The following is a 22,174-nucleotide window of genomic DNA, read 5'->3' as shown; positions in this document are numbered from 1 at the left end:
ATTTTTTAGCAGGGTTACCCTGCAAGACAGCAGTATACTGCAACCTTTATTAATGTGTGGAACTGGCACACCACAGTTTGTTGCTATTTCAACATCCCCAGTGAATACAATATAATGTATAATAGATTATATCATCTATTTTATGAGACGTGTAGGTGTAGATAGCAATTTCTGACAAGTCATTGCTGATACAAAATCTTGCCTGTTCATGCTATATATATATACACTCTCCATTCTGTGTTGCAGCTTGTAAGGAGCAATCTAAATATTAGAAGGATACATCTAAACTCTTTAATCAGTGCTTACATGAACCGACTTATCTTTATGGTTCAGCCATTTCCAGCTGGATCTACAGCAGGGAGCTTTGTCTTGCTACTGAAATTGATTAATTTAACTGAGGTTGACAGCAACAGCACACATAAGAGCTGGGACAGTTCAGTCTTAGAAGGATTAGCTTGCCCTTTCTCAAAATTGGTGTCCATCTGAATCAGTCTATTGAAAGATAATATCATTTCAAATGCTGAGATGTTTCTTTGCTTTCACTGAGGTCTGTGGTTTATTCGCCAGCACAATCAGCATTGAATGGCTGTATAAATCACATGAAATATAAAATGCTGGAGCTTCAGCATATTCGGCAGATGTCCACACAGAGAAGAGAGCAATTAAATTCTCCTGCGTTAAAGCAGATAGAATTATTCTCCTGCAGAGGACTTGCACATATGGGAATTTTCTCTGGAGAAGTCTGGTGTCTTGTCACTCCCATGGGGATTGTGAGTGTATAAATGGCTTAATAATTGTGAAAAAGCATCAAAGAAGAAAATGAAGCATTATTAATTGCAAAAGAAAAGGTGTGGTGCTAATCATTGCTATCTGCTTTTTGAATGGAGCTTATTTATTTTGAATTCTTCTGTAGCAACTTTAAAATATACAGAAAGCTTCAGTGCAATCTTAAGCATGTTTACCCATTGAATTCTGTGGTGCAGATAAATACTCATAGGACTGGACTGTTTGAAACATGTGCAAATGTACTAGTATTGATTTGTACTGCTAAATTATTAAATGCATTTAATGAATTCAGTGATTAATTATTGAAACACTGAAAATCTTTTACACAAGAACAGAGGAAGATGTCTTAAACAGAGGTAGGTCCCTGTAGCTCAGCATTGTTTACAGTGACTGGCAGTAGGTCTCTTTTCAGACAAGTGTCCCAGAGTCAATCATTCAGGAAAACCCTGCTTCTTGTGAGCATATGGGGGTCTCCAAATGCAAAGGAACTCCTTAGCTGATGTTGAAATTATGGGGACATTAATAACAGCGTAGCTTTTCCCTAAGATACCCTGGGCCCACCTCAGTTAGGGTTTTACCTTTCAAAGATGGGACATTGAATTGGCATAGTGAGCTACTGATGGAGTTGTTTCCACAATAGTCGTCGTCTTCTTCTTCTTCTTCTTCTTCTTCTTCTTCTTCTTCGTCGATCACTCGTAGCCAAGTAAGATTGGCTTCCATAAACACAGTTTTTTACAATGAGTCCATAAGTGACTGTGGAGGCCAATTCTGGAGCCACACATCCCTCCACAGTGGGGACATTGGATCCCGGGTGGGAGTTGATCACGGTGTGGATTTGCCAAGTGTGCCTTCCTCTTAGCACGTTTCTTCCTTGCATTCTGAGTTCGAGTGTCTTCAAAGTCCATGACACCTTTGGTAAAGGCTGTTCTCCAACTGGAGCACTCACAGGCCAGTGTTTCCCAGTTGTCAGTGTCTATACTACATTTTTTTAAGATTTGCCTTGAGACAGTCTTTAAACCTCTTTTGTTGACCACCAGCATTACGCTTTCCATTTTTAAGTTCGGAATATAGTAGTTGCTTTGGAAGACAGTGGGAGCCCAATATTTTCAGTACCAGGGCTGAGTCTTCAAATATGGGAAGAAAAGAAAGTATCCTGGATCATGTTCAGAGTTTTTCTCTCACCACTCAACCACTGAAACCTCCGCCATACACTTAGAATTTGAGAGGGGGTTGCTCTTCAGTTCATGGTTGCCAGTATAAAGTGGGAATCCATAATCTTTTCACTACAAACACACACACACTTCCACGTTTCCTCTTCTCAATCCTGGCCTCTTTACCAGTTTACCAGGCACCGGCACTTTTTTAAAAAAATCTCCATCTTAATATACTTTACCAGAGCATTAAGGAATGAAATGCAGTGTGGAACTAAGCATTTCCTTCATCCAAACTTTTCTTACCAACTATCTCTCCAGTCCTAAGATCTTTGGCTGCAGCTGCAACTGGTTTTCCACAATATCTGTGTAAGGTGCTGAGGGTTTGGAACATGGGACTCTGCGACCAGGGCAGTTGTCGTGCAGATGGAATAATTGGGCTGAAGTCTTCTGCAATTTAGCCACACTCATATAATGCCCAGAGATACTTCTGCTGCTCTGAAGCCCCTCTGGATGGGTGACCCAAGGAAACAATAACTGTTGTCCCATACTTGTTTTTTCAGGCTGAGCAGTCTTGAGTAGTCTGGTCCAACCAGGCCTGCTTTACTGGCTTTACCTGAATTTGACCCAGCTGTCCTTGACTATGCCCCTGCCTTACTCCAACCTCAACATTACCTGTTTGGAAGTATGCCCTGGGCCCTTGAATGCTGATTTGCAAGGTCAGGCTGGAGCAAGCAAATCAAAGCCAGAGGAAGAGTGTAGCCCAAGGCAGTAGCAACAGATCTTGTACTACAGTTCTGCCTATTTGGACCATGCCTTTGTTTCAGCATCTGCCAATTAATAGCAGCTCCCTGCTGGGCCTGACAATAAGTGAGCTGTGAGAAGCAGACAGAACTGGCAAATAGTAGAAGCATTTACCGTATTTTTCGCTCTATAACAATCACCAGACCATAACACGCACATAGTTTTTAGATGAAGAAAACAAGAAAAAAAATATTCTAAACGAAACAGTGGGTGTATGATTTTTGTGGTTCATGATGTGGCCACAGACATGTGATCTGACAGTGAGTTTGGAGTAGCCCAATGCAAAAATCCTGAGGATCCATGTGGATCCATGCTTTGTAACCACGTTTTTGCACCCCTGCGACCCCAGGCAACAGTGGGTGCGTGATTTTTTTGGTGAAAGATGTAGCCATGGACATGCTATGTGATCTGATGGTGAATTTGGGGTGACCCAGTGCAAAAATCCTGAGGATCCATGTGGATCCGTGCTTTGTAACCACGTTTTAAGTGGGGAGGGAAGGAAAAGCACTCAAGGGACAAGGAACACGCGTGGGGTGGGTGGAGAAGGATGCTACTAATAATGCTATTTAGCGAGCTTAGTGGGGAGGAGAGAGGGACAGAGAGCCTGCTTGCCTTAAAGGAGCCAACCGGACAGGAACCGCTTACACTCGTGTAAGCGGCTCCTCTCCTCTCCCGCTTTGCTCCTTTAAAGCAAGTAGGCTCTCTGTCCCTCTCTCCTGCCCACTCAGCGGCTCTTCTCCCGCTTTGCTGTTTCAAAGCGAGCCACAGAGGAGGGAAGGAAGGGGAACCATGGATCCTCTGCTCACAACTGCAGCAGATCCCCCCCGCCACCCGTAGGCATTCGCTCCATAACACGCACAGACATTTTCCCTTACTTTCTAGGAGGAAAAAAGTGAGTGTTATGGTGCAAAAAATACGGTAATTGCATTTAACATTGAGGCTTTGAGGAGGAAAGTTGAGAAGCAAGAAAAACAGCAAGCATATTTAAAGACGTGTTTTATGCCAGTTACTTTGCTTCTTTCAGTGATAACATGGATTGAGAAAAGACAGAAATAGAACACAACTAGGGGACCTATGGATAAATCCCATCAAGACCAAGCCAATGTCGGCAGTGCTCAAGGACTCTGGGAGTTGTAGTCTAAAGGGCCACAGGGTCCCAATCCCTGAATCAGAATGTTTTATTTGGTATCTTTGGATCAGTGTTCAAAATTTGCCAGGTGCGTTTTGCTGTTGGCGCGGGTCCAGGTGTGACTATGTGGCGATTTCTGGGCACCAGGTTGGCAACCACAGTTTAAAAGCCTCTGCCTTAGTCCATAGTTAATACCATTTCCATTTCCACTGTGTGTGTTTCTCCTTCTTGCATACAAATGAATTGTCGCAAGAGCAAGCTACAGTCAGGCAATGTAGTTGAGATCACAGAATTATAGCATTGAAAGGGACACTGAGATCATCTACCGTATTTTTCGCTCTATAACACGCACCTGACCATAACACGCACATCGTTTTTAGAGGAGGAAAACAAGGAAAAAAATTCTGAATGAAACAGTGGATGTATCATTTTTGTGCTTCATGCTGTGGCCACAGACATGTGATCTGATGGTGAATTTGGGGTAGCTCAATGCAAAGATCCTGAGGATCCATGTGGATCCATGCTTTTTAACCACATTTTTGCACCATTGCAGCCCCAGGCAACAGTGGGTGTGTGATTTTGGGGGGGCAGGCTGCTATGTGATCTGATGGTGAATTTGGGGTGGCCCAATGCAAAGATCCTGAGGATCCATGTGGATCCATGCTTTTTAACCACATTTTTGCACCATTGCAGCCCCAGGCAACAGTGGGTGTGTGATTTTGGGGGGGCAGGCTGCTATGTGATCTGATGGTGAATTTGGGGTGGCCCAATGCAAAGATCCTGAGGATCCATGTGGATCCATGCTTTTTAACCACGTTTTTGCACCATTGCAGCCCCAGGCAACAGTGGGTGTGTGATTTTTGGGGGGCAGGCTGCTATGTGATCTGATGGTGAATTTGGGGTGGCCCAATGCAAAGATCCTGAGGATCCATGTGGATCCATGCTTTTTAACCACGTTTTTGCACCATTGCAGCCCCAGGCAACAGTGGGTGTGTGATTTTGGGGGGGCAGGCTGCTATGTGATCTGATGGTGAATTTGGGGTGGCCCAATGCAAAGATCCTGAGGATCCATGTGGATCCATGCTTTTTAACCACGTTTTTGCACCATTGCAGCCCCAGGCAACAGTGGGTGTGTGATTTTTGGGGGGCAGGCTGCTATGTGATCTGATGGTGAATTTGGGGTGGCCCAATGCAAAGATCCTGAGGATCCATGTGGATCCATGCTTTTTAACCACGTTTTTGCACCATTGCAGCCCCAGGCAACAGTGGGTGTGTGATTTGGGGGGGGGCAGGCTGCTATGTGATCTGATGGTGAATTTGGGGTGGCCCAATGCAAAGATCCTGAGGATCCATGTGGATCCATGCTTTGTAACTACATTTTAAGTGGGGAGTGAAGGAAAAACACAGAAGGGACAAGAGAGCGTTGTGCAGAGAAGCAGCTGGCTAAGAAAGCAGGAGAGGGATTTTACGGGAGGAAGGAAAGAAAGGCAAAAGTTTCCACAAACCGAAGCCAGCTTTCTCTCTCCTCCTGCATGTTTTCTGGCTGCCTGCGAGGAGCACAGAGAGGAATTACTAGAAGGAAAGACCTCTGCTTTCCCCTCTGCTTGCCTGGAGGGGAGGGGATTTGCCTGCTCTTTGTTCCGTTTGAGCAAACACAGCAACGAAACAGAGGAGGGTGGGCAGTAAGACCCTGAGGCAGAATGCAGGAAAGCTGCAACTTCCTCTTTTCAGGTTTCCCTCTCGGACACAACGCACGATTGATTTTTGCTGATTTTTGTTCCTGCGCTCCCCTAATCGGCTCCAGGGACCCCCCCCCCCACATTCGCTCCATAACACGCACAGACATTTCCCCTTCCTTTTTAGAAGAAAAAATCTGCGTGTAATAGAGAGAAAAATACGGTAACTCCCTGGTAAATAGACATTCCGCTTTGGCGACCATAACCTAGATTTAAGGTGCCATTATGTATCTGAGTTTCTAACATTGCTTCGGATTGCCTACTCCAGGCCTCACCTTTAGTTGCCCAAAACATGTATGGTGGAGAATGTTGTTGTTTTAAAAAAATAACAAATAAATGTTGCTGCTATCTTAAAATTAGATAAGTGGGGTTTTCAACTAGACAGAGTCTGAAAAATGTGACTTATCCTATCTAATTCCTTTGTTCTCATTTGTGTGACTTCATTTTAAGTTTCTCTCTACAATACCAATAGGTAGTTTCCCCAGTAATTATATCATGGAAAATCTACTTGCTTGACCATCTGATGTTGAAGGAGTATGCATTTCACTTCTTACATTTTATATATGAATTGGGGGGAGGGGACCATAGTTCAATAGTAGAGCATCACCTTTGCATGAAAAAGGTCCCAGGTTCAGTTCCAGTATCTCCAGGTAGTGCTGGAAAATATTCCCTGCCTGGTAGTCTGGACTATAAGGCAGCTTCCTGTGTTCCATTATTTCTTGTTTACAGGGTCTTTCTTCTTAGGCATGCTTAGAAAGTGTGCTATGGCTGTGGCACATCCATTTTTTTTAGGTTGATAAAGAGTACAGTTAGCCACCTTTTTGGTTCAGTAACAATTAAACTTTCCCAGTCAAGTTGTGATTGGTATTTCCATGGATGGCAGAAGTCCCTTTCATTATTAATTCTCTAGTTTATTTCTTATAGCAGTCTCAGCTGTGCTTTATTGCTCAAAGGTTAATGCAAACTGAGAACTGGGTAAATTAAATTCCATTTGGTAGCTAGTTTCCTGATATAGACATCGTCAGATGCGAATGAATGGCAATGCTGTGTCTGTTTCAATTGTTTAAACAGACCAGTTTTCCCTTTAAAATAAAAAACTATGTTTTCTAATCCTTAAAAGATTTCATAATACAATAAGATCAGCATCCCACTTTATAAGGAAAGTATGCCATTTAGAAATCTGTGAAACGTTATCAGCTATTACAGAAAATTAATGCAGATACCATGACTAATGAACTGATACACTGCTTTAAACAGTAGTCATCATTCAGTTATATGCAAGAAATCATGCACTTGGATATTTTATTGAAGGGAGCCTAAGGAATAACAGTTAAGAGGGTTTTATTAACTTTCAGCACACAAAATGAATAGTTGAGCATTGAACACGACATGATGCCATGTGATAATTGCATGCCTTGGTTATATTGCAAGGCATGGAACATAGCCAAAAGCCTTCATCTGTTCTGGATATAATTTTTTACACTCTGCTTATTGAGTGCATTATTGCAATAGTATTATTACAGTTGTAGCTGGTACTATTTCATAAGAAATGCCCTGAAAATATATTGCCATATTGTGGCTAAATCGAATCTTATTTCTTTCTGCTGAATAATAGTGAGCAGCAGTTCGCAACAGAACCACCATTAGTCTTGACTGACAATAATATCTGATATTATTCATTTATCGTGGTGGACAACAAAGCTAGAGGCATATTGTAAATCTTTCAAATAGAAGAAGGTTTTACTTAGGAACAAAGTGAAATAATGATTTAGACATAAATATTTTATTCATCAATCTTGAATTATAGTAATTAAAAGACAATTCTCCGTTAATGTTAGTGTAGTATACATTGCAGCAGAAAATCCTGCTACTAATTACATACTAAATAAAAATATGGTACAGTATCAAGGTAGATTACACTTACTGATTACTGATTCCTGTTTGTTTTTTAAAAAGCATATTCCCCTCCACTTCCAGAAAAAGAATACAGTTTTACAATGTTCATTAGCAACAACCTTGTACCTTGGATATCAGCAGAGAGTAAAGAGTGGTGGTAGCTGTACAAGCGGGGACCACAAAAATCAATAGCAAAATTACTGATAATTTTAGTAATTAGGACTACAGGTTGTTTAGAAGAGGAATTAAAATCAGCACATTCTGTTAAGAGGTTATTAGGGCTTGTTTTTTGTTTACTTAAAATAATAACCGTCAACTTTGTTCTGTGTTTTTTGTTTTTTTAAAAAAGCAGTATTTTTTGGCCGCTATGTAACCAGGTTCTCTGGGAGACTTTCAGCAGAGTTACTGCATTAAGACTGAAGCGGGGGGACGGGGGACACTAGATGAGGCTGCCTTTTGCCTGTCCTTCACCAGGAGCTCAGTTATGGGGCCAAATTATAGCCCAACACCGCAGTGACAATACTGTCCCAAGATTGTTCAAAAAGTTATGTGATTGAAACCTTGGATTTCCTGACCACATAAGCAGTGGTTCTGATTAGTCAGAACAGGAAAATAACCTTTTGAATATGTAAGCCACAATTGTTCTCCTGGGAAAACCATACCCAGTTGCCCAGAAAATGTTTAGTCATCCCCCAAAACTTTTGTTGGCGTGTTCAGTTGTTGGGGGGTGTTGGGGGTGGATAAATACCCTAAAATCCTTTCCAACCCCTTTTGAAGCAGCCCTATTGAGAGCTGCCTTCTACTTCCTTGATAAGAGCACTTCCGCAGCCCTTAAGAACGTCTGAGTCCATCAGGTTCTGCAAGCTGACGCCTGCCAAAGAGATAAAATCTCTTGCAATCATTCTTGAGAGCAGCCAAAGCTACACGAAGCACTTATTGAGAGCAGTGGGAGATCGTATTTCTTCGGCAGGCATCAGGGATGGTTGTGGGGTGGGGCAGAGCAAGCCAGCGATTTTTAAAAAGCAGGTGGCAACTTCAAAAAAAGAAAGAACTACCAGTAAGCATCCCCTATGCTGAAGCCAGCATAAATTATTGGAGGGAGAGTGGGGGAGTTGGGTGAACAAATTCTTCATAATTCATTAAAGGACCCCGATAGTCCAGTCCAGTCACGAATGACTCTGGGGTTGCGGTGCTCATCTTGCTTTACTGGCTGAGGGAGATGGTGTTTGTCCGCAGACAGTTTTTCTGGGTCATGTGGCCAGCATGACTAAGCTGCTTCTGACGAAACAAGAGCAGTGCACGGAAACACCGTTTACCTTCCCACCGGAGCGGTACCTATTTATCTACTTGCACTTTGATGTGCTTTCAAACTACTAGGATAGCAGGAGCAGGGACCGAACAACGGGAGCTCATCCCGTCACGGGGATTCAAATCGCCGACCTTTTGATCGGGCAAGCCCTAGGCTCAGTGGTTTAGATCACAGCGCCACCTGCGTCCCACATACTTCATTAATAAGTAGTAAATGGAAAGGATCCTCTGGCTTGCAATAGAGGAAGTGTGTGGAGAAGGTTTTCCTTAATGAATTAATGAACTGATAACCTAATGAATTTAAGGATACACTAGTAATAATAATGAATGATAACTTCAGATGTGCATACCTTTGCACTTTGGCCAAACCTTCTTCATCATGTGACCTCCGTAGGATTGGCTGTGGGTCAATGTGGTCCTTAGGCTGAAAAGATTTAGCATCCCAGGTTTAAACCATTGTTCTTCAACTGGATACAGTACTTGGATCTTGCCCAGATTTGATGTGTGTGTGCAATGACACCCTCACTGTTTTCTTCCTCTGAGGTTGTGTGGGATATCATTAAATTTATGTCCCTCTCTCCCAAAGGGGAAAGAAGGAATATTTTTCTATGGGTATTTTCACCCTGCATGAAAAGCACACTTTACAAAAAAATTCTTCAGTTTGAAATATAGGACACCTGCTTTCTTTGTATCTAGGGTTTTTAAAAAATGAATACAGTCGCACCTCGTTTTGCGGCCAGGATCCATTCCGGAGCCCTGTCCTCTAGCCAAAAAGGACACTGGGCAAAGAACCATGTCTGCGCACGCGCATGGAGTGGTTTGTGCTTCTGCGCATGCGCGAAGCGCGATTTAGCGCTTCCGCACATGCACGAGCAGCAAACCCAGAAGTAACCCATTCCGGTACTACCGGGTTTGCTGCAGACATTCACCGGAACGGACGCTAGACAAGACGGATGTTCGCGGAGGTATTACTGTACATTGCAGTTTGGGATTGAGTGCAGGTTCTTGGTCTGAAAAGCTTGGAAGTAGACCAGGGCTTCCCATACTTGGGTCTCCAGCTGTTTTTGGACTACAATTCCCATCATCCCTAACCACTGATCCTGCTAGTTAGGGATGATGGAAGTTGTAGTCCAAAAACAACTGGAGACCCAAGTTTGCGTGAATCCTAAAGTAGACAGATGTTAGTTTTTCATAAGAACACTGTCCTTGCAAATGTCACTATATATTTTATAGGAATTATTATAGTGAAATATAGTTACAGCTAGAATTGTTTATTGTGAGTAGTATCAGAAGTGAAAGCATCCATCAGAAACACAGTGTAATTTAACTTGTGGTACTCCAACTCCCATCAGCCACAACCAGCATGGGTATTCATTGGTTTAAATGAGTAGAAAGGGACCCTGAGGGTCATCTAGTCCAACCACCTGCAATGCCGGAATCTCAACATGGGGTTCCCCATCCAATTTGAAACCATTCCTGCTTAGCATTGCAAATGTGCCAGCAGTTTTCTTGCTGCACCTCCTGTATTTTGAATGTTTTTCATTATTACAGATAAAATCTCATTATTGATAATTATAAAATAAAAATAAAGATTTTTTATTTAAAAAAAGCAATGTGTTACAATTCATAGGGCTGTGGTTTTCATATTTTGGCTGTATGTAATGAGTCTAATGTGCATAGTTGTGGGGTGGGATTAGCAACAAGTTATGCTGTTTCTCAATTTTTTACCCTTAGAGTGTAAACTTGGGGAAGGGAGAGTCTTGATACTTAGACTGAAATTACCACATAATTGTGTGTGTGAAAGAGAGAATTTGCTGTTTTCTCAACTTACTTCTGTGTTTCCTTTACCTTTTATTACAAGAACGTGAGTTTTAGATGTAAGTTGTGATAATCAGAATTCTTAAAAGAGTTTGTAAGGTGTGTATGGATTTAGTTTATGCAGCTGTGTTTATTACAGACAACATCTTTCATAATTTAACTGGTCCGAGCACTCTTTCTTGAGCTTAGTTTCCACTTCTCAGTGCATTATGTAATAATTGTGGGCTGCAGTAGCCTTCTGTTGCTAGAATGATCTAGATATCTATTTTAAAATGTTGCTTGTCATGATGCCTGCCACCTGTGCTTATGTGCTGTGTACATTAGGAACATCTTAGTTGATAATATGTATGAGAGAGAGAGACAGAGAAAAAGAATTTTTCTTTGTGTTTGTTTTTACTTTCAATACATAGTGTTGTAATTAAGGAATAAAGAAGTCATCTGTTACTGGAATGGCTTAGGTGTCCAGAAACAATGTTGTTTGTCATGGTGCCAAAGTTTTATGTCCTCCAAAATAATGTTATTACAATGCCACCTAGTGATAAGGTGAATGACAAGTTACATTAATAGAGAATGTCTTAACTGGTCTTTTTATTTATTTTTTAAAAAAGGAAACAGAAATTGATAACATGAATGACAATGTAAAGAAATACAGAATGTCTAACAACTGCTTCTGGGGGTGGGTAAACCTACTTTAGGCTACAGAAAATGACCTCATATACACAGTAAATTATAAACAAGTCCAAAAATGTGATTTATTTTCAGTTCTAATCCACTTTGAAAACAATACTTATGAAAAATATAACTGATGTGCTGAACAAGTGTTATTTTTCAGTTATTAAATATGCTTTACTTTATTTTACAGTGCTGGACCTAAGGGAGACAACATTTATGAATGGAGATCAACTATACTTGGGCCTCCAGGTTCTGTGTATGAGGGAGGAGTTTTTTTCCTTGATATTACCTTCTCACCAGACTATCCCTTTAAACCACCCAAGGTAAGGGATGAGTAAAATTAATAATTTATACTGAAAAGTAAGTAGTTTCAGAACCAATCTTGATACACTGGTGGAATTGTATTTATGTACAAAAGGAAATGTACAAAATACTTACAAAGGTGCATGGCTGCTTTTAAAATTATACAAAGAAATAATGACCATTATGATCTGATGTCTGTCAGGTGATGTCAAAGACCCGGAATCCAATCTCATTAGACAGAATTGACAAATAATTCAAGAACAAGCCTTGGTTATTGCTCATGATTTGCCTTTCTTTCCTTCATTATAACTATTTTTTAAATATTAAGGCTGCAGTCCTATGCATCCCTGGGAGCAAGACCCAATGAACACAGTGGAATTACTTACAAATAAAAATATATAAGATTTCACTGTACTGTGTATATTTCTTGGAGAACTTCCTTAAACTATAAAGTCAAAAACTGTGGGTTTGTGCAACTGATCAAAGATGGGAAATGTTTTAAAATTTGGTTAGACTCTGGCATTTTTCCAAAATTGGGGTGGAGGGAAATAAAGCAATGGCTTTCAAAAGTATTTGCAATGTTAGGGTTGTTGTGTATTAGACTTTACTTCTTTGTTGTTTTAAAAGCCTGCTATGTCAAATCCCATTTGAAGACCTCGTGGTGTTTCATGCAACTAGAGTTCACAAAATCTGAGTTGACAATGTCATCTCTTGATTCTATAGAGAGACTTTCTGGAGCTGAGGATTTGTGGAAAAGTGTAAGTCTGTCCTATATCATGTCATGCAAGAACCTAAAGGTCGCTCAGCATCTAGGATATACAAAACTATGCCTTTGAGGATAGTTAAAACTATCTCTCCCCCCCCCCGACCTGTTTTAATTTAATCTACATTCAATTTTGCACTATTCATATTGCATTGTATTATTTATATTAAATTATGTAAATATTTATTCAGACAGAATATAAGCAATTTCCTGCATATGTTAAGACATAATAAACATCAAATACTAAAAAATAATTTTGAAAAATGTGCATTATAGAGCACCACAATTAACAGGTAAGTAGGGCATCCCCTAAAACAGCATCCACTATAAAAATACGATAAACATTTCACATTTCAGGACAACATAATTAACAACTCATCAAAATATCTTCTGAAACATCACAAATGAAAGTCATCTATAAAAAAAAAATAAAGATGCCACATTTTGAAACAATGTAATTAGCAACCAATTGAATGAAAAAATAAAACCACTCTTCCCAACCCACCATATGTGCAATCCATCATAAAGTTAAGCAAGGCAATCCAATTAAATTCCCAGCCCCCTATATAACCATAAACGCAACTTAATGTAACTACATCTAAAAGTGCATTCCACTCAGTTCCTCTCAAGCATACTCTTACATAAGATACTCAAACATCACTCTTCTAACACAACCTCCGATCCCCTCTTCAACTACCCCCATAATTCAGTCTCATATCCTCAACCAATGACCCACTCACATGCCTACACCACGAGACCCAGATAGATATATACTGACATAGAAAGCAAGCAGCAATATACAAATAAAAAACATATTATATAGGATTATACAGTGGTACCTCGGGTTAAGTATTTAATTCGTTCCGGAGGTCCGTTTGTAACCTGAAACTGTTCTTAACCTGAAGCACCACTTTAGCTAATGGGGCCTCCTGCTGCCGCCGCGCCGCTGGAGCACAATTTCTGTTCTCACCCTGAAGCAAAGTTCTTAACCTGAAGCACTATTTGTGGGTTAGCAGAGTCTGTAACCTGAAGCGTATGTAACCTGAAGCCTATGTAACCCGAGGTACCACTGTAATATTTATATTATATTTCCTTCTTTATAAAAAGTTTCTATTCAGCCAGCTCCCATGAAACATCATGATGGTGCACAATAATGTATGCAACTGGCACGATGGCTGTTAACCAGAAGGCTGGTGGTTTGAGCCCACCCAGGGATAGCTGTGGGCAGGATTTCTGCATTGCAGGGGGTTGGACTTGATGACCCTTGGGGTCCCTACAATTGTATGATTCTATGGAAGCACCATAAAAACAATACAAAATAATCTTTAAGATGACTGGCTAATCAGTAAAGTTTAAATAGCTGCACAGGCCTGTTAGCATCAAAAGGTCTTCAGGAGACACCTGAAAGTCAGCAAAATCTCTGCTGAAAGAGTATTCCAATGCTTGGGTCCAGTGATACAAAATGGCCCAACTACTTGTTCAAGCCAATCAGGTCTCTGTGATACCATGTGGGACCAGCCACAGTGCAGAGAGACATGCTCTCTTCCATTCCACCCACCTGTTTTTATGCTTTTTCCTGTCAACAGTCAGTCAGCAGTCCATGCTAGGCACACTCAGGACACATTGGGCTGCTTTGACTCCTCCTCCAACAAACACGGGGGGCGGGAGAGAAGGAGAAAGAAAGAGGGGGGGTGGTTCTTCTAAAAATTGCATCTACTTCTACAAACATTAGGGTCCCCCTAAGCCTGCTGATACCTCCCTCTTGTATGAGAATGGTGCTGTTTTGACTATGTAAGGGCCAGAACTTGGACAAATTAGATAGCTTTTTGTTTATATGATGGAATGGAGTGGAAATCTTTATTAGCGTGGATAATTGTTGGTTTGTTTAGTCCCTGCCTTTCACCCTAAGATCCCAGGCCGGGTTACAACATTAAAACACAAAATAAAAAAACAGTTTGAAGCAAGTTGTATTTATTACGAATAGCAGTATATATTTGATTTATTATAAATAGCAGGATATATTTGATATCTACTCAGTCGTTCTTGGTTTTCCCCAGGTCACATTCCGGACAAGAATTTATCACTGTAACATTAACAGTCAAGGAGTGATTTGCTTGGATATTTTAAAAGACAACTGGAGTCCAGCATTAACCATATCTAAAGTCCTTCTTTCCATCTGCTCACTTCTCACAGACTGCAACCCTGGTAAGACTTCTGCGCTGTATTGTATATAGCTGGATGGTGATATAACAGATTTACAACTTCAGTTATCCACGAAAAGCTACTACAGTGATTTAGATTAGCAAATGGTTAACCAAAAGTACCTGTGTTGCAGGTAACGAATGCAATTTAGGCTGAGTGCATTCATAGAGTTGAGACTTTTGCCTAGCCCTGCTACTGTGTTTTTAACAAAAATCTGGCATGCAGAAATTGAGCATGCTGGGGAAAACTTTTCCTGCTTAATTGTTACATTTCAGGCTTCTGTTAAAGTGCAGGGGGGCGGGGAGTGGCATCCCTATTCATTCAGTGTCAGCTGTCAAAAATATTAATAGATGGAGTAGTTTGTCTGTTTTGCTATCAATACTGAAATCTATTTAAGTCAGTAACATATTTTTATTTGCAGTAATAAGTACTTCATACGTTTCGATGGTAAAGATAGCAGCTATTGATTTTTCTATCTAGTGTTGAGGGGAAATCACCGACAAATCAATTGAATTGCTTTTTGCACTGAAAAGATTTTCTGCTGATTCAGCCACCCTGGAGTTTTTCTCTTAATTTAATACCATGGCTCAAACATGGTTTGGCACTAGGGAACAAGCTCAGGCATCGCACACTCTCCTCAATTTCTTCCTCTCTTTGTGCATTCTACTTAAATAGTTAATTTTTGATTTGCAGCAAAACATAGTTTAATGATGCATTGATGTTCAGCAGCATACCAGAATCAACCCTGGTTTATAATTCTGGTTTAGCAGGGTGAGCACAAACCATAGTTTATTGTTTTGGGATACAAAGTCAAGTTATGGTTTGCTGCAAATGAGAAAGTTACTAACTAAACAGAGCTCATGGAGGGAGGAGTGAGCATCCAAGCCAGGGGTTCCACAATTATTATTATTATTATTATTATTATTATTATTATTATTATTATTTTATTTATACCCTGCCCTCCCCAGCCAAGGCCGGGCTCAGGGCGGCTAACAAGCAATAATAAAACAAGTTGAATGAATGCAACTTAAAAACAAGATTAAAAAACAACATTAAAATATTGAAACAGTAAAATATTAAAATGTTAAAAGTGCATCCTCCGTGTAATGTGAACTAACCCAGTTTTTCAATACTTAATTTATTGTTTAAACTACTCATAGGAAGTGATGGAATTAATATTCTACAGCTGGTGTGAGCTGGGTTTATCCGACTACTTAATGCCAAATTCATACGAAATGCTTTCTTCTAATTTTTCCTTTCTTGCCTGGATCATTTCTTTGTTTATAACAATTGTGCATTTGTGGGATGGTGTTTCCTCTTTAAAACCAAAACAGATTCATACAGGGACTTTTAAGGGAGAACTCACGATGGCATGATGGAATTTTTTTAAAAAAATAAATTCTGGCAGTGCTGTTTTCTGGCTTTAGGCCCATTTCTTTTAGACCCAGTATAGGTCTGGTGCAATTTTAACAAATTGTCAGATTAGTCATGCTTTGTAACCTGATTTTGAACATGGAGAAGCAAATTGACTACCTTTTTTCTTTCAGTGGGGGAATTGCTTTGAGAATACCCCAGGCACATCTCAGAGAAACACACACACACAGAGAGTGTTCTCTGTTCTCTGTCAGCTGGAAGCAATTTTCAGTGCCCTCTGTCTTCCCTTCATCTTAGCCTGCCCCAGCCCACTTTAAAGGCAGAAACCTGGCGGGGGCCCTGCAATGATAAGCAACCTTGTGCTCTTTGTTCACTACTCATCTAATGGGCAAAAGCAGATCAGGTCAAATGGAAAGGCAGTAGCGAGTCCTTCCACAAAAATAAAATACAAAACATGCAGGTTTTCCAACGCGAAGGGGAGGGGGACGACATGTATCAGTTACCCAGTAGGCTTGGATTTATGCAAATCTTCATTAGAACAACAAATAGTAATAAGAATGGCAGCTAATTAACCTCCAGCCATACGCAGTGATTAAACTGAGTTTGACGCACAGCTGCAGCTTCATTGGCAAGCACCGCTGTTCTTCTCAAGCAAGCCATGCCGAGGAAATGAAAAAGAGGTATTTGCTCCTGAAACTTCTGACGTTCTTGCGGTAATCTGCAAAAGATGTAGAGGAGAAGATCTTCCCTCTCTGGCTTTACATCGCCGGCCTTTTATTTCTGATCACTCAAGGCAGGCACGTGCCTGTCCCTTTTAAACAAGCGTCGTGAGATTTGACTTGTAAACTGTGTCAGCACCAACAGGGAGCAAATTGTAGTTAACTGCTTTCTGATTCTTGCTAGCAACTAGGTGGATTTATTGCTGTGTGTTGGTTTATTCATTTGTTTTATTAGCTTTATATACAGCCCTTCATCATAAGATATCAGGGCAGTTCACGGAATAAAATACAGGATAAAAACAAGGAAATAAGTAAAACAAAACAGCAAAACAATAACCACCACCACCCCTTTCTACCTTGGCGGAAGAAATAAATGAAGTAGTTGTGATAGAGGAATAAGAAATTATAAAATGATAGCATCTGCATTATTATTATTAATTATTGTTATTCATGTTGTTGTTGTTGTTAATTTGAAAAAAATGACGCCATGAGAATGAGATACCTTGTCTCCGGTCCCATTTACAGTTTTGCACGGGAGTGAATGGTGCATGCATGAAGCTTGCTGGTATTTCAGCCTTCAGATTTTGCACTGTCGAAAATGGCAAAAAGCGTAAGGGAGCCTTGGGGTGGGGGGAAACACTGGATTTGCATTAGGAGAGGTAGAGTGGAAGTTTTGCTCCTAAACCCACCAAACTGCATACTCGCCATTTGCTAGTAAAGAGGTGAGGCACTGAGGTCTCCATGAAACCACAAGTCACTCCTGCATCCAAATGAAGGCTGTCTCATTTATCTGCCCATCAGAAATGCAACTAGGGTTGGGTCATATCGGATATATATTGTTTATTGTAGACTGTGTACCATAAGTTTGCATAGCACTTTGCAAAGTAACGTAGAAGATGATAGTTCCTGCTCCAGAGAGCTTTGTTGCAAACTACATGTAACATGGAGTATTGTAATTAGGACACCCTTCAGAATCAGGGGGGTCAGTTTGGTTTCTGTCTGTGGCACAGATGATAGGGCGCAGTCCTTCTCAGTCAGTGTTATTCCTTTATTCTAACATTCAGATCTGGCATCATGGGTGCTGTTGCTTTTGCATTGTGGCCAGAGTGAACAGTTCACTTAGAGCATGGCAATTGGTTGACTGGTTTTCTCCCTTTGCAGCTGACCCCCTGGTTGGAAGTATTGCTACTCAGTATATGACAAACAGAGCAGAGCATGACAGAATGGCCAGACAGTGGACCAAGAGATACGCTACATAGGAATCTGCTGTGGAACATGCTGGACCTGTGCAAGCACATTCACCAAGTGCATCAATAGCCCTCCCCTTCTTATTTTTATTACGTTTAAAAGCATTTTGTGACAAAGTTGATTGCCCTTGTCCCCTTTCCCCCTTTATTTTTATTCTTTTATTTTATTTTATTTTCTGTTCAACTTGAAAACTGTATCTTTAAAATATAGATTGGGAATTTGGGGTTACAGTGCAAGGAATGTTGGAGCTGTAATAGTATAGAGCTTTGTCACAAAGCTTTGTATTAATGTATTTTTTTTCTTTGTTGTGTCTTTGGGGGGGAAACAAGCAAACAAAACTCAGAACTATATATTGTTTCTACTTAAATGTAGTGTTTAGGGTTATTTTTTTGTACGGAAGTCTTTAATGGTGGGTGCATGTTACTGGGAACCGGTTTTGTATTAAAAAAAAAGCATAAAACTTAAGAATCACTGTGCATTACTAAGACTGTGTTTTAACACCAGCCTGCTCTTTTCCCAAACACTAGGCTGCTGGGTTGAACCAGATGATACGTATTTTGATTTACTTAAAAGAAAAGTGCTTGTAAATTTCTTAGGGACCTGCCACTTTTGACTGTGGATCAGTTGATGTACACTTGTATTATTAAAGCACTCAATAAAAAAACAAAACACTGTGGCTGATAACATGCACTTCTTGTAATGCTCCTTGTGCAGTGGACCCAGGTCAGCTCCGCATGTTTCTGAACTTGCATAAAACTAAAGAATCTGCAGTTGCTTTTAGTTCCGAGTTGTTCTTTTCCCCCTAAGGGCCAGCTCCAGTATGCTATTTGTGGATCAGTTGCCACGGGAAAAGGGAAGCACAACGATACTGTTAACACATCCAATTTTAATGTCCTTTGTTAAAGATCATCATCTCCAGGATGACATTGGCAGGGTTAAAATCCGAGGTGTCTCCACTGCCCTACAATACCCAGTTCACAAGAAGCAATTCCAATTGCTGTGTAAAAGGCAATCGCTGTTGACATACTCCCTGATTTTATCTGGGATGGCGTCTACTTGATTAGCACTTGCAAACATCTCTCGATCTGCAGTGGGATGCGTAAATTATGTTGTAATAAAATTTGTTCATACTGTTCCACTTTTCACAACAAAGCAAATCTCTTGTCATACAGTATGTGTCACAACATTATCAAGGTTTACAACACATGGCAGCTTACACTGGATCTTTAAAAAAAGGATCACTCGTTTTTTGTAGGTAGCAGTATCTTAACACTATATAGGTTACATCATTCACCTTATATCAAACAAAATATGCTCACGTCGAAGAGCATACCGTAATTTGTTGTGTCATTTTATGCTTATCAGTTATATAGAATCAGCAGCTCTCCTAAAACGCAGCTCTTTAGCTTGGCACTGTTTCACCTTGCCTCTAGGCTCATCTAAGGTGTATATATACACACAGGTCACTTGCAAATGATCCACGTTTAACATACGCTTTCAACTTTACGCAGTTCACAGCAAGCCAGTTTAAAAGCTCATTTTGCGTTGTAGAAATAACTTTTGGGGGAAGACTCATTCAGTGCAGTGCTCCAGAAGGTAAGATTGCTCATTGCGGGCTGGTTCTAAGATGGTGGTTTGAGTACAGTGGAACCTTGGAAGCCGAATGACTGTAAACTTGGAATGTTTTGGCTCCCGAACGATCGAAAACCAGAAGTGATTGTTCCGGTTTTTGAATGATTTTCAGAAGCTGAACACCTGGCTCAGCTTCCAGTTGATTTCAGGACGCTCCTGCAGCCAATTGGAAGCTGTGCCTTGGATGTCAAATGGATTCCGTTTGACTTCCAAGGTATGACTGTATAGGCATTTCTGCATATTTCCCACAACATTAACCCAGTGTAAGAAGCAAGTGACTTGTAATGCATATCTGACTTGCATCCTCAGCACTGAAATCATTTTGCAATCCTTGTAGGTCCCTGAACTCACAGTGTTACCATGCTTAAATTTTTTACTGGTTCAAAAAATGCAAATTTCTCAACTTCAACCTATTTTGCAGTGGAAATGTTTGTGAGGACAGGTGTCCTGTGATCACAACTTTTAGTATAGATGATGCCATGAAGAACAGTAACAGACAAAAAATCTGAAGAAGCAAATATAAAAAGGAGAGGTCACAAATGTGTAACAAGGGAGACTTGAAGGAAGATGAAAAAGGAGCACTGCCAAGCATCTTCAGGAATTGTGGAGGGACAGCTCAGCCCTTTAGTGGAAACTGGTTGCACTTCTAATGCCAGAGCACTAGAAGGAACGGAACCAAACAAAATATTGTCTGTTGTCAATGACATGCTGCCTACAGGCTGGATAAAAGGAAAGAAAGCCAAGTTCAGACATAGCTGTGAAATCTTTGTCCATGCAAGCACAGGGCACAGCACTATTTATGTTCAACCCACATATGCAGTTTTGTACATTTTGTCTTATCCATCCTTGGATGCAGGAGGTTTTTACTGCTGTGTGCTGCACGCTAAAACTGCACTGAGTGTGCATTGTCTATGCCGTCTCGCCCGTTGCCCCATGGATTGTGTTTTAAACTTTTAAAAGCAACACTTGTCCTTACTAAATCCTTGTTGTGCTGTTCAAAAAACAAGTCTACTGCACTAAACACTTCCAGCAAGGGTACTTGTGGCAAGGCTATTTCTACTCAGAATTGACCTTCAAGCTAATTTTAGACATGTCAGTATGGAAGAAAATACTCGGCTAAGTGGGTGTTGTGATTTGGAAAGTATAAGCTCCAGTATTGATATTTAAATTGTCTTTTTTTTTTTACAGATGCAAGCATGTTGTCTCTTATAATTTCACAATGTTATAATTTTACTTAATTTAAAATAAATATACAAAAGTGAAATGAAGTACAAAAAAATACAAATTCAAAAACCATTTCTGCAAACTATAAAACAATCATTCCTATAAACTCTAAAACATTAAAAACCATTCCTTTAGATGCACAGTAAATCTTGATACATACGTTAAGGCTGCAGTCCTGTACCTACCTCTGTGAAAGTAAGCCCTATTGAACTCAGTGAGGCAAGAATAATACCCTAGTATATCAGAATCTTGTATCATACTAACACTAGTCTTATTCAGGACGAGGAAGAATGAGTGAAGGAACTTCGTATAAAATATTGTTAAGTAATACAGTTTTTGCAGGAATTTTAAGTATATACGTGCAGTATTATCTTGTTCCTTCCTTAAAATGTAAAGCATGTTTTAATCTTGTTCTAATATTGATTGCATTTTATATGTCTCTTGGTAAATTACATTGGTAAATGTAAATTCAAAGGGGGGGAACGTCTTGATTCAGTTTGATTCAGTTCTAGAAAATTTTAGCGAGATCTCCTAACTAGGGCCACAGGAATCCTTGTACAAGAAAGATGATTGAAAATATTTGGGGACTAGTGTCAGTCTGTTTGTCATTTCACGGCCATTTGGCTTAAATGTGCTCTCTGAAAAAAACACTGGAAAAGATGGCTAAACGATCCATCTGTATTCATTCCCATTAGCTATGCTTGCTTTTAAAAAAACCCCACAGTCTTTTCCTAATTATAATGAAGACAAACAATATGTTCACAGGCAAGAATCTTGCATTCGCTCACCAGCTCTGCTGTTTGGTACTTCAGGTGAAGGTAAATTACAATCAATAAGGATTATGTCTGCATTTAAAAATGGTGTCAAGGCAAAATGTTCAAGCAAGCACCAGGAGGCAGGATGCTAAGGGAAGCAATTATTGGAAGCAATGCATTGCCTCATAGTTTCTACTCCTCCACTCTTGCAATGCCTCCAGTGACATTTGCTGCAGACTTGTCCCTAGCCTTTGGCAAACACAATCAGGTTAACATGATAAAGTTTGTCCATATGTTTTGTATGAGACTTTATGAAGTCAGTCAATTATTTCATTTAAACCTCAGAATAAACCACTTCTCAATCCTCTTCACACTGTAAGTCTGTGGCAAATTAGATCTTGTTTCTCAGTGTATTTCACAACATTTATATGATTATGCCATCATTCTGACATCTTGAAACGCCTGGCTTTCTCAGATGGCAGAGCATGAGAATCTTAAGATCAGATCAGAAGAATATTTGCATCAGCCACTAGCCATAGCAATAAAATAAATGTACTGAAGATAGAGGTAAAAACTTAACTGTACAAAATACATTTTGGAGGTTTCCATCAATAATCAAATAAGAAGATCTTATTGCTCCCCCTAAAAACCTTG

General features: G+C 40.2%; 1 protein-coding gene across 2 annotated transcripts in view; it reads left to right on the top strand.

The window, feature by feature from the left end:
• UBE2E2 (ubiquitin conjugating enzyme E2 E2) overlaps positions 1–18,597 on the top strand; it is a 135,759-nt gene extending 117,162 nt beyond the window's left edge. For both annotated transcript variants that reach the window (XM_081164966.1, XM_081164965.1), the window contains 3 exons: positions 11,491–11,623; positions 14,424–14,571; positions 17,823–18,597. In XM_081164966.1, coding sequence (XP_081021092.1) covers positions 11,491–11,623; positions 14,424–14,571; positions 17,823–17,920 — 379 coding nt within the window. In that variant the 3' untranslated portion in view covers positions 17,921–18,597. The remainder of the gene's footprint in view (positions 1–11,490; positions 11,624–14,423; positions 14,572–17,822) is intronic.
• The last annotated feature ends 3,577 nt before the right edge of the window (positions 18,598–22,174 follow it).

This window comes from Podarcis bocagei, assembly GCF_964188305.1.
Source record: "Podarcis bocagei genome assembly, chromosome: 12".
Taxonomy (NCBI): Eukaryota; Metazoa; Chordata; class Lepidosauria; order Squamata; family Lacertidae; genus Podarcis; species Podarcis bocagei.
The sequence above is the reverse complement of the archived record's forward strand: the minus strand, read 5'-3'. Positions and strand labels throughout refer to the sequence as shown.